Source organism: Hippopotamus amphibius, chromosome 1 (assembly GCF_030028045.1).
Source record: "Hippopotamus amphibius kiboko isolate mHipAmp2 chromosome 1, mHipAmp2.hap2, whole genome shotgun sequence".
Lineage (NCBI taxonomy): Eukaryota > Metazoa > Chordata > Mammalia > Artiodactyla > Hippopotamidae > Hippopotamus > Hippopotamus amphibius.
This window is the reverse complement of record NC_080186.1, coordinates 82,630,913-82,643,409: the sequence shown is the minus strand read 5'-3', so window position 1 is coordinate 82,643,409 and position 12,497 is coordinate 82,630,913. Positions and strand designations below refer to the sequence as shown.

At 34.0% G+C, this 12,497-nt stretch overlaps 1 protein-coding gene across 8 annotated transcripts in view; it reads left to right on the top strand.

Annotated features, from left to right (window-relative positions):
• ARHGAP29 (Rho GTPase activating protein 29) overlaps positions 1 to 12,497 on the top strand; it is a 91,160-nt gene that overhangs the window by 45,970 nt on the left and 32,693 nt on the right. For 5 of the 8 annotated variants that reach the window (XM_057717958.1, XM_057718014.1, XM_057717947.1 and 2 more), the window contains 10 exons: positions 4,169 to 4,210; positions 4,298 to 4,394; positions 4,763 to 4,835; positions 6,983 to 7,031; positions 7,458 to 7,595; positions 8,456 to 8,520; positions 8,953 to 9,063; positions 9,133 to 9,255; positions 9,455 to 9,643; positions 10,393 to 10,530. In XM_057717958.1, the coding sequence (XP_057573941.1) occupies positions 4,169 to 4,210; positions 4,298 to 4,394; positions 4,763 to 4,835; positions 6,983 to 7,031; positions 7,458 to 7,595; positions 8,456 to 8,520; positions 8,953 to 9,063; positions 9,133 to 9,255; positions 9,455 to 9,643; positions 10,393 to 10,530 (1,025 nt within the window). The remainder of the gene's footprint in view (positions 1 to 4,168; positions 4,211 to 4,297; positions 4,395 to 4,762; positions 4,836 to 6,982; positions 7,032 to 7,457; positions 7,596 to 8,455; positions 8,521 to 8,952; positions 9,064 to 9,132; positions 9,256 to 9,454; positions 9,644 to 10,392; positions 10,531 to 12,497) is intronic. The other 3 variants (XM_057717977.1, XM_057717988.1, XM_057717994.1) reach the window with 3 other exon arrangements.

The window sequence follows — 12,497 nt, the reverse complement described above, 5'->3', positions numbered from 1 at the left end:
AAGTATGTTAGTTTCCTAATATTTGAGGATTTTTCCAGAGATTTTTATAATTTAATTCCATCTAGTCACAGAACATATTTTGCCTGACTTGAATCCTTTTAAACCCATTGAGACTTGTTTTATGGCCCATAATATGGTCCATCTTGGTAAATATTCTCTGTGCACTTGGAAAGAACATATTTTGCTGTCATTGAGTAGAGTGTTTTTTTTTTTAATTTTTAAATTTTTTTAAATTAATTTTATTTATTTATTATTTTTGAGGGGGTACACCAAGTTCAATCATCTGTTTTTATACACATATCCCCATATTCCCTCCCTCCCTTGACTCCCCCCCCACCCTCCCCGTCCCAGTCCTCTAAGGCATCTTCCATCCTTGAGTTGGACTCCCTTTGTTATACAACAACTTCCCACTGGCTATCTACTTTACAGTTGATAGTATATATATGTCTGTGCTACTCTCTCACTTCGTCTCAGCTTCCCTTTCAGCCCGCGCCCCCTCCCAAACCTCGAGTTCTCCAGTCCATTCTCTGCACCTGCATCCTTGTTCTTGTCACTGAGTTCATCAGTACAATTTTTAGATTCCGTATATGTGAGCTAGCATACAATATTTGTCTTTCTCTTTCTGACTTACTTCACTCTGTATGACAGACTCTAGGTCTATCCACCTCATGACATATAGCTCCATCTCATCCCTTTTTATAGCTGAGTAATATTCCATTATATATATATACCACATCTTCTTTATCCATTCATTTGTTGATGGGCATTTAGGCTGCTTCCATGTCCCAGCTATTGTAAATAGTGCTGCAATAAACATTATGGTACATGTTTCTTTTGGGATTATGGTTTTCTTTGGGTATATGCCCAGGAGTGGGATGACTGGATCATATGGTAGTTCTATTTGTAGTTTTTTAAGGAACCTCCAAATTGTTTTCCATAGTGGCTGTACCAACTTACAGTCCCACCAACAGTGCAAGAGAGTTCCCTTTTCTCCACACCCTCTCCAACGTTTGTTGTTTCCAGATTTTGTGATGATGGCCATTCTGACCAGTGTGAGGTGATACCTCATTGTGGCTTTGACTTGCATTTCTCTAATGATTAGTGATGATGAGCATCTTTTCATGTGTTTGTTGGCCATCTGTATGTCTTCTTTGGAGAAGTGTCTATTTAGGTCTTCTGCCCATTTGTGGATTGAGTTATTTGCTTTTTTGGTATTAAGCTGCATGAGCTGTTTGTATATTTTGGAGGTTAATCCTTTGTCCATTGTTTCATAGGCAACTATTTTTTCCCATTCTGAGGGTTGCCTTCTAGTCTTGTTTATGGTTTCTTTCGCTGTGCAAAAGCTTTTAAGTTTCATGAGGTCCCATTCGTTTATTCTTGATTTTATTTCCATGATTCTAGGAGGTGGGTCCAAAAGGATCTTGCTTTGATGTATGTCATAGAGTGTTCTGCCTATGTTTTCCTCTAGGAGTTTGATAGTGTCTGGCCTTACGTGTAGGTCTTTAATCCATTTGGAGTTTCTTTTTGTGTATGGTGTTAGGAAGTGTTCTAATTTCATTCTTTGACATGTTGCTGTCCAGTTTTCCCAGCACCACTTATTGAAGAGGCTGTCTTTTTTCCATTGTATACTCGTGCCTCCTTTGTCAAAGATAAGGTGCCCATATGTGTTTGGGCTTACTTCTGAGTTCTCTATTCTATTCCATTGATCGTCCTTTCTCTTTTTGTGCCAGTACCATACTGTCTTGATCACTATGGCCTTGTAGTATAGTTTGAAGTCAGGAAGCCTGATTCCACCAACTCCATTTTTCCTTCTCAAGATTGCTTTGGCTATTCAGGGTCTTTTGCATTTCCATACAAATCGTAAGATTTCTTGCTCTAGTTCTGTGAAAAATGCCATTGGTAATTTGATTGGGATTGCATTGAATCTGTAAATTGCTTTGGGTAGTACAGACATTTTCACAATGTTGATTCTTCCAATCCAGGAACATGGTATGTCCCTCCATCTGTTTGTGTCGTCTTTGATTTTTTTCATCAGTGTCTTAAAGTTTTCTGCATACAGATCTTTTGCCTCCTTAGGCAGGTTTATTCCTAGGTATTTGATTCTTTTTGTTGCAATGGTGAATGGGAGAGTTTCCTTAATTTCTCTTTCTGCTCTTCCATTGTTAGTGTATAGAAATGCAAGAGATTTCTGTGCATTAATTTTGTATCCTGCTACTTTATACTAAACTCATCCATTAGTGCTAGCAGTTTTCTGGTAGAGTCTTTAGGGTTTTCTATATATAATATCATGTCATCTGCAAAGAGTGACCATTTTACTTCTTGTTTTCCAATTTGGATTCCTTTGATTTCTTTTTCTTCTCTGCTTGCTGTGGCTAAAACTTCCAAAACTATGTTGAATAATAATGGTGAGAGTGGACACCCTTGTCTTGTTCCTGTTCTTAGAGGGAATTCTTCCAGTTTTTCCCCATTGAGAATGATGTTGGCTTTTGGTTTCTCATATATGGCTTTTATTATGTTTTATTATATTTAAATGCCCATCTTGTCAGGGTGGCTGATAGTATTGAAGGCTTTCACATCCTTTACTGATTTTCTGTCTACACGTTCTCTCAATTATTGAGGGAGGGTTTTTGAAATCTCTGACTATAGTTGGGAATTTGTCTGTTTCTCATTTTGGTTCTGTTACTTTTTGCTTCGTGCATTTTGAAGTTGTTTATTAGGTGCATAAATGTATAAAATTGTTATGTCCTCTTGATGAATTGACTCCATCATTATAAAATGACCTTCCTTATCTCCGGTAGTTTCCTTTGCTCAGAAATCTTTGTGTATTATTAGGCAGTAAGCTTGGGGCAGTTGTAGAGCTTACTACGTTTATTTCTTGTATGTTAGGATTTTTGTTCCTTGTTGCCTGATAGCTAATGCCATGAAAACTGCTGTTTCATGTATTTTATATGGATTTCTTTTAGTTGTTTCAAATGTATAAGCCTGTTTTTCCATGTTGGCCAGAGCAGGAATCAAACAGATATTTTAAAAATTATTTACAGTGGCTCTTAAGTTTTTCTTCTTGTTTGTATCAGGTATATTTAGAAGAATTTGGTGAAAGGTGTGGACCTTAGCCCCTCATATCTACAAAGGTTATACATGTAAAATCTTGGTTGTAATTTCATGAGACTTCCAGGCTTGAGGCTTAATTCATCCCTGCTTAGGAATCCTGGCTTTCCAGGAAGCATTTTCAACCCTAGTTGCACATTAGAATCACCTGGGAGAGTGTTTGAACAAATATCTATGCTTCACCAGACCTGTGAAATCTGAATCTTTGGTGGTGGGACTCAAACTTTGTTTTTAAAGTTCCCTAAGTAATTCTGATGTGCAACCAAGCTTAAGACAGTTTAAAACAACTCTGTTTTAAAATAAAGGATAGTTTCCTCTCCACTTGGTTTCTCTCCTTCCAGCTATTGGCAAGGATCCTAGGGAGGGTGGGATACAGGTTACTCCTTAAACTCAATCTGAGTAGAATGAGTTACTTTAAAATTTTTACCTATTCATCCCTCAGATTTTGACTCTGTAAATTGTATCTGAGCTTTTAATAAAGGTGTATACAGTTGAAGTTATAAGAAACCTTTTTCAGTTATGTTTCGTAAGTTTCTTTAACAAAATGCAAAATGTTAGAATATCCCTATGATAAACAAAAAACAGCTATGTATCAATTAAAATGCACCTCAGAGCCCAAGGCCCTATAAGAAATAAGGGTATAAATAAATAGGAATTTAAATATTTTAAAGCATTGTGTTTTTAATGTGATATGCTTTGTATATAAGTTTTATGCTGTGTCAAATGTATATATGACTTCAAATATTGGTAATTCGTAGTGAAAATGTACTTCGTATTGACTTAAGTGAGGCACAGAGCATTTAGCTGTTTTTAAAAAATGTCGTGAAGCAATAAGCAAGAGAAAATAGCACAGAGCACTCTTAGTGAGAGACGGCTGGTGTAACATGGACTCTGTGACGCAAGATCAATTGATTTCACATTGAGTCACTTTTTAGATATGTCAAATTATGTAACGCGTGAAGGAGTTGGTTTGGAATGCCAGCTACTTTTATGCAAGGTGATTCTTTTGTATGATTTCCTTAATGAAGAATTTGAACATCATATTTATTTTGTGTATTAGGCTTTTCAGTTTCTGAATCTTCTAATGCTTCTAGAAGTAATGGTGAGTTTTTAAGGGATTAAATGGCTTTGTATAAATCTGGTTTAAAGTATTTTCTCCTCATTTATTGTAACCAACTTTTCCCTAAAGCTGTGAACTTCACAGAAGTAAATGAAGAAAACAAAAATGATCTCTTCAGAGAAGTGTTTTCTTCCATTGAAAACTTGGCCTTTACCTTTGGAAATATGTAAGTAGAGGACTATCATTTAAAGAAATTAGGGCCTAGATGTCTCAATGAGAGTATGTCACAATAATTCAGTATATACATGCAAAGTAAAGTATTAACTAACAAAGTATTATCACAGCTTTGGAAAAGCTACATTCTGTGTTACTTTATTGCTGTATTTGGAGGTGTTTATAGCTGTTTAGAAGCAACATCCATTTGTGAGTGGTTTATGTGGATAGATTTCCAGTTTATTTCTAAGGTTCTTTCTTTTAAAAAATTTAATCTAGATGACATGTTGAATGTAAAGCTGTAAAGCTTGTGACAGAGCAATGTAATGACTTTTTTTTTCTAATTTCTTTTTTTTTTTTTTTTTAATTTCCCCTGGATAGCCTGACAAACTTCCTTATGGGAGATGTAGGCAGTGATTCATTATTGCGACTCCCTGTTTCTCGGGAAAGTAAGGTAGGCCAAGTTTGTATGAAAGCAAAGACTTTAATATTTTTAACTTAATATTTTAATAATATCTTAATCTTAATCTCAGCATTAATCTTTGATAGTTGTTTAGTTTAGCAAGAAAAACAGCTCAGTTCATTTTAAATATGATAAATTATGGTCAGTTTCTAGACCATAAATTTAATTGTACTTTTAAAGTGGAACCATTTTAAAAAAACATATCTGGTAATTTTATAGTGTCTTACGTAATTAATCTATGTCATATGGTCCAAAATTTTAGTAAGTAATTCTTAGCTATTTTTCCTTCCTGACATTGTCACAGATCTTAAAGACTAGTGGAAACTTAGAAAAATAATGCAAGAAGTAAAGAGGATGTTAATCTTTTCACACATCCTACAGTTTGTTACCATGAAACACTTATTAACAGAGGTCTTAATTCTCCCTGAGAGCATCCCTATAAGTATGTCAGAGAATTGGGGTTCTGATTCCTAATTGGGAGAAAAATTGCTATGAAATAAAAAAACATTAGGAATATATGTAGAATATTGCTTTAAAGATTTTTAGTGGTAGTAATATTTTCATTTGACTAAAATTTTTTCACCAAGTGCAAGATATTTAAAACAAACTGCATTAGGGACATATGTTGATCATTTCCTGTTAAGGATTTCCAAAAAGGCATTAGAATTCAAATCCAAAAGGATTTCAATAAATATTTGGAAGTGTGCCAAGTACCTGTTATTATATCAAAATAATATAAAAATTACAGGTCTTTCTTAAATAATACAAAATATGAATGACTACTTAAGGCATTTGTTATGTGTACTACAGTATTTAGGAAAAAATTGTGACTGCTCCTGAAGTCATCCATGATTGAAGGAGGATAGTGTAGAAAACATATCAGAATGATGAAGAATTTTAAGATCTTTAAATATTTTGCTGTTATTTATGATTTTCCTCATTTTTATATTTTCAAGCTTGCTGCTAATTTAGAAGGTGTGATAAAACATTGTATCAGTGTAACAAGGGTCTAAACAATTTAAATTTTAGGTGTGAATATGTGAATTCATATCTCCTATTCATGTATTTCTGTTGTGCATATGTATACTAATTCTTAATAGGATAACACTTTTCCCTTTTTTCTTCTTTTCCTTTTTTTTGCAGTTTTTTATTTACCCTAGGAATTGAAATTTAAAAGTCCATGATGATGTAATACTACTAATAAAATTACTTTGATGAAGAGTTTTGAAATAATAGTTACCATTTATTTAATAGTGGTTGATATATAACCATGCATGATGTTAAACCTATATCATCTTAATGCTTAAAATAGTCTTATGAAGTAGTGTTCTTATCCTCATTTTATAGAAGGGCAAGCCAAAGTGAATATAAGTACATAGCTCAGTGTCATACAGCTACTAAATGATAGAGCTTGACTTCAAACCCAGGTTTTAGTTGATTCCTTTTGCATTGAATTCCTTCTGCACTGAATTCCTTCATACTTCATATTGCCCAGCTAAATATAAGCTCTCACATTTTGGTAGATAACCTTTTCCTGCACTGTCCAATAAGGTAGCTACTTGTCACCTGTAGTTCATTACATTAAAATTTTAATTCTCACTTACATTAGCCACTTTTCAAATGCTCAGATAGCTACATGTAGCTGTTAACTACCTTATTGGACAGTGCAGATATAGAACATTTTCATCATCATAGAAAGTTCTGCACTAAGCTGTTCAATAGACTTTCAGAGATGGCTTATCATATAATAAGATGGTAAAAGATGGCTGAAAGAGACAGGTCTTTGTCTTCTATTCAGATAGCAGTCTATTTAGATTGCTTCTATAACTTGCTGACTAATATTTTTGAGATCTGCAGAATTTAAAGTTTTGAATGGATTCATTAATGTTAACTAATGCTGTTAGTAAACAATGAGGTTATTCATTCTTGGACCTTGAGAACTACTGTTGTAAAAAGCTATGTAATTCTTATTAAATGTTCTGGCATTTAAACAGACTTCTCAGGCCCTTTGAGTTCTAAATGCTTGAAATTCTTTAGTAGGAATTATGTCAGAGTAACAAATTAGAGTGAAAAAAATTTGAAGCAAAGCTCTGTTATCTTCTGTTCTAATCTTAATTTGTTTTCTTCCATGTTTTAAGTCTTTTGAAAATGTTTCTGTGGAATCAGTGGACTCATCCAATGAAAAAGGTAATGCTTGAGGTACTTAAAACTTTAGTCAAACTCTTTGCAGTTACTTCTGGTAAATGTTTTGAATTACTTAACCTCTTCTTGCTTAGTAACCTATTCATTTTAGACATAAAATGAATGATACGTAAAGTTTACATATAAAACTTAAGGAAAAAAACCTGCTAGAGTAGATAAATAATGTGATGCTAGAGATTGATCAAGAATTATATAGGGCTTGTAACTTGATGAATAATAGAAATACACATTAAGATTAAAAAATATAATTTGAAATTATTTTCAGTTTAAACTGTGACCCTTTAAGTCTGAACTTGTCACATATTTTTTAACCACTTTTCATTGAAAAACATCTTAGGATATGAATGCTTCTTTGTTTAGAGTTATGAGCTCATATTTAATGTATATTTACCTTCATGTTTTTATTTTCAGGAAGTTTTTCTCCTATAGAGTTAGACAGCATGCTGTTAAAGAACACTAACTCTATAGAATTGGCGTTGTCATATGCTAAAACATGGTTAAAATATACCAAGAACATAGTTTCATGGGTTGAAAAGAAACTGAACTTGGGTGAGTTGCCCTTTGGGGCATCTGATTAACTTTGGAATGTAAGAACTAAATTGTTTGTGATTCATTTTCTACAGACTATAAATAATATTCCAAATTAGTAGCTCTTTTATTATAGTGAATAAAATCATTGCCCATTTTCTCTCCTTAAAATAGGAAAGAAATATTCTTACAATAAATATAATTATTGGACATTACTGTGGACCAACCACTAGATGTGGATAGTATACTGTCTTTGTCTTTAAAGTCATACTCTAGTGGGTAAAAAGAAATGCAATCAGATAGTGTGGTTAAAGGAGATAAAAGTAACAATAGCTGTTGGATCAGAAGCAATGGAAACATATAAGGAACATCTTAATAGCTAATATTTTTCCAGTGTTTTACCGTTGACAAAATGTTTTCACATCCATTATCTCATTTAATCCTTACCAAAACCCTGGGAAGTAGGCAAGAGAGGATTATTATCCCCATTTTACAGAGGAGGCAAATGAGATAGGGGATTTGCCTAAGATCATATAGTGGTAACTGGAAGAATGTAAAATTTACCCAAAGCCTTTGCTCTTTCTACTACATTATTTGCTTTTAATAGGGAATACCCATCAAATTCACCTGAATAGCCTTAGGAACAGATAATACACACGCCTAAGTCCTGTTCCCCCAAGAGAGGTGAGATCTAAGCAAGTGTGTTTTAAGTTTCCCAGTTAATTTTGATGAGTACTTCCAGTTAAGAGTCATAGCTTTATATCATGATGCAGACTAGTATTTGTGATCAATTTTTAATTGGGGGATTACAAGTAATTTTAGAGTATGGAGGGGAAAAATAAGTTGAATTTACCTTCTGATGCCTTCTTTGACCTTTTCAGAATTGGAGTCCACTAGAAATATTGTAAAGTTGTCAGAGGCAACTAGAACTAACATTGGACTACAGGTAAGTGGTCAGTGAACGACTAGGGTTCTGTACCAAGAGATTACGCAGATGAGCTCCTGGTAATGCCTTGCAAAATCAGAAAATTTTGTACTTAATATAGGAAAGAACTTAACTGCTAAATAACCTTTAATTGACAAAATAAAATCTTTTTAAACTTACAAGGATACCCATTATGCAGAAACTGGGAAATTACAGTTTTATATGAATGTTGACTATCTTGTTAGCTACTAATTTTGCTAACTAGTTTTAGAATTACTTATAATTAATTTTCTTCAGTATTTTTCTCGTACAGTCATGTCTATGAATAGTCATTTTTCTGAAAAAAATCTAAACTTAAAAATTTCTCTTTTTGAAGAAGGTTAATTGTGGGGGGTAGTCTAGAACTCTAGTACATTTCTATTGGAAAATTTACTTTTCAATTTTAAATTCTAGGAGTTTATGCCACTGCAGTCTTTATTTACCAGTGCTCTTCTTAATGATATAGAGAGTAGTCACCTTTTACAACAAACAATTGCAGCTCTCCAAGCCAACAAATTTGTGCAGGTAAAATTTTATATATACAATATACTTAAAAAAACAAAAACAGAACAGCAGTATACCTTTAGAAAACAGCTTTTTTTCTCTCTCTCTTTTTTATTTAAATACTCTTGGCAGCCTCTACTTGGGAGGAAAAATGAAATGGAAAAACAAAGGAAAGAAATAAAAGAACTTTGGAAACAGGAACAAAGTAAAATGGTTAGTATTATAATAGAGTTTCATCTATTTCTGAACATCTAAAAATAATCTGTAATCTATAAGCATCTCCCCTGGGAAGATGCATATTTTGCTTCATAGTTTATCTAAAATGCAGTCTTAACTATCTCACTGAATATGCTAAAGAAACATCAGGATTTTTCTTATTCTGTTTTTAATACTCTTTTTTTTTCCTGTGTAGCTTGAAACAGAGACTGCTCTTAAAAAGGCAAAATTGTTGTGCATGCAACGTCAAGATGAATATGAAAAAGCAAAATCTTCCATGTTTCGTGCAGAAGAGGAGCATCTGTGTTCAAGTAGTGGATTAGTAAAAAATCTTAACAAGCAGCTAGAAAAAAAGCGAAGGCTGGAAGAGGAGGCCCTTCAAAAAGTAATCATCTTTTTTGTTATTTGTTATTATTGAATTAATAATACTCTACTAAAGCTTTGGTCCTCAAACTTTAACCTGCATCAGGACCACCTGGAAGGCTTGTTAAAACCGAGTGCTGGGCTCCATCCCCAGAGTTTCTGATTCAGTAGGTCTGGGGCTAGCCCCAGACAGCCTGCATTTCTAAGTGCCCAAGTGCTGCTGCAGCTGCTGGGGACCCACACTTTGAGAACCACTGTGCTAAGAGTTTTTGCTTATCTTTTGAATATTGGGGTTTGTTTTGAAAGACGTATCTTAGAGGGGGCAGTAGTTTAATATTTTTTACTTGATTATTCAGAAAGTTCACAATTTAGGCAACTGTGTGTATATGTGTACTTATTCTAGCACCAGGAAGCAAGAGTGGGCTGAAGCTTTGTATTATTTATGAAATATAATTGATAAATTCTATAAGATTATATAGAAAATGGTAAATATAAATAGAAAAGGCTGTTAAATAGAAGTGGATGTTTATTTTATAGACAAACAATATACTAACTGTAAATCATATTTGACTATTCATAAAAGTCAAGTGCCCTTGAATTGCTGACCAAAACAAAATATTTCTCTTAAGAAGTATTCTATTGAAAACAGAATATTTCAGAACTTTCATGCATAAGCCTTTTCAATTATTTAAATTGAGCTTTACTAGAATATTTGTTTTAAAATATGGATTCAGTGAACCAGTGTCACTTTTTTCTCTGATACTCCTGAAGGTAGAAGAAGCAAATGAACTCTACAAAGTTTGTGTGACAAATGTTGAAGAAAGACGAAATGATCTAGAAAATACCAAAAGAGAAATTTTAACACAACTCCGAAAACTTGTTTTCCAGTGCGATCTTACCCTTAAAGCTGTAAGTAATTTCTTCAGTATTTTAAAGAGGAAAAAAAAGTCTGTGTATCTGCAGATGGGAGAGGAATGCTTGATGAGTCATGACTCTTAAGGGATTTAATTTCTGAGATTAATGGAAAGTTTAGAGTTTGAAAGTTGAGTCTCAGTTTTTAATACTGGTATGTGGTTTGAGTTACATTTTTTATCTGGTTCTCCACATCGTGGATTGATGATTTGTTCAGTTAAAATTGAAGTCTGAGAGTTTGAAATTGCCTCTATGCCCCTGTCTTTCTTGGCTTGGTTGACAAAATGGATTTAACCCCTGAAACTTCTATCAGTACTATGAGATCTATTCTTCAAAATTTGAGCAGGCTAAATAAACAAATGGTTTATTTGAAGACAAAGTATCCTGTTCTCAAGTGTTTTCATTTGCCTCTTTAAAATGGTTTTTATAAAAAAATGTATGTGCAAAATGCAGTCAGCCCTCCATATCCACGGATTCTACGTTAGTGGATTCAACCAACCATGGATTGAGAGTATTCAAGGGGAAAAATTTTCCAGAAACTCCCAAAGAGCAAAACTTGAATTTGTCCTGAGCTGGTAAATATTTACATAGCATTTTCATTGTATTTACAGCAATTTACATAGCACTTACATTGCATTAGGTATTATAAATGATCTAGAGGTGATTTAAAGTATATGGGAGTTGTGCATAATTTATATGCAGATACTGTGCCACTTTACATAAGGGACTTGTGCATCTATGAACTTTGGTATCCATGGGTGGTCCTGGAAAACTATTCCCCTCAGATGCTGAGGAATGACTGTACCTTTTTTTGGTATACATTTCACGAGTTTTAACACATATATAAATTTCTGTAACCACTACTGTCACAAGTCAGGATTCAGAACAATTCCATCCAAAAAAATTTCCTCACGCTGCCCCTTTGTAGTCAAACTCTCCACCCATCCCTTACGCCTGGCAAGTATTGATCTGTCCTCCATCTCTGTAGTTTGGTCTTTTCCACAATGTCATATAAATGGAATTATGTGTTTTTTGGAGAATGGCTTCTTTTACTCAGCATAATGCTTTTAAGATTCATCGATGTTATGTGTGTATCAGTAGTTCATTTCTTTTTATTGCTGAGTAGTATTCAACTATATGAATGTACCATAGTGTTTATCCATTCACCAGTTGGACAATTGCATTGTTTCCAGTTTGGGGTGATTAGGAATAGAGCTACTATGAATACTTACAGGTTTTTGTGTGAATATAAGTTTTCTCATTTCTGGGGTAAATACCTAGGAGTAGGATTAATGGGTGGTATGGTAAATGTCTGTTTGACTTTATAAGAAATTGCCAAACTGTTTTCCAGAGTAGCCATAACATTTTTCATTCTAACCAGCAATGTATGAGAATTCCAGTTGCTCTACATTCTTGACAATACTTCTTAGTTGTTTTTATATTTTAGCTCTTCTTAGATATGTAGTGGTAGTAGTTTTAATTTTTACTTTTAGAATGACTTATGATATTAAGCATCTTTTAAGGCAGGGGTCCCTAATCCCTGGGCCTCAGACTGATACCAGTCTGCGGCCTGTTAGGAACTGGGCCACCCATCAGGAGGTGAGCAGCAGGCTCCCCATCACTTGCATTACTGCCTGAACCATAATACCCCCCATCTCTACCCCGTGGGAAAATGATCTTCCATGAAACCGGTCCCTGGTGCCAGAAAGGTTGGTGTCTGCTGTTTTAAGGGGCTCATTGGCTATCTTTGTTTTGCCTGTTCTTTTGGATTGAGTTGTTTTCTTATTGTTGCGCTTCCGTATATTGTCTTCCAGTCTGAGGCTTCTCTTTATTCTTTTAGCAGTGTCTTTCAGGGAACAAAAAGTTTTAATTTTGTTGGAGTCTAACTTAATTTCTTCCTTTATGGGTCATACTTTTGGTATCATATCTAAGAATGCTTCATCTAACCCAAGATCTCAAAGACT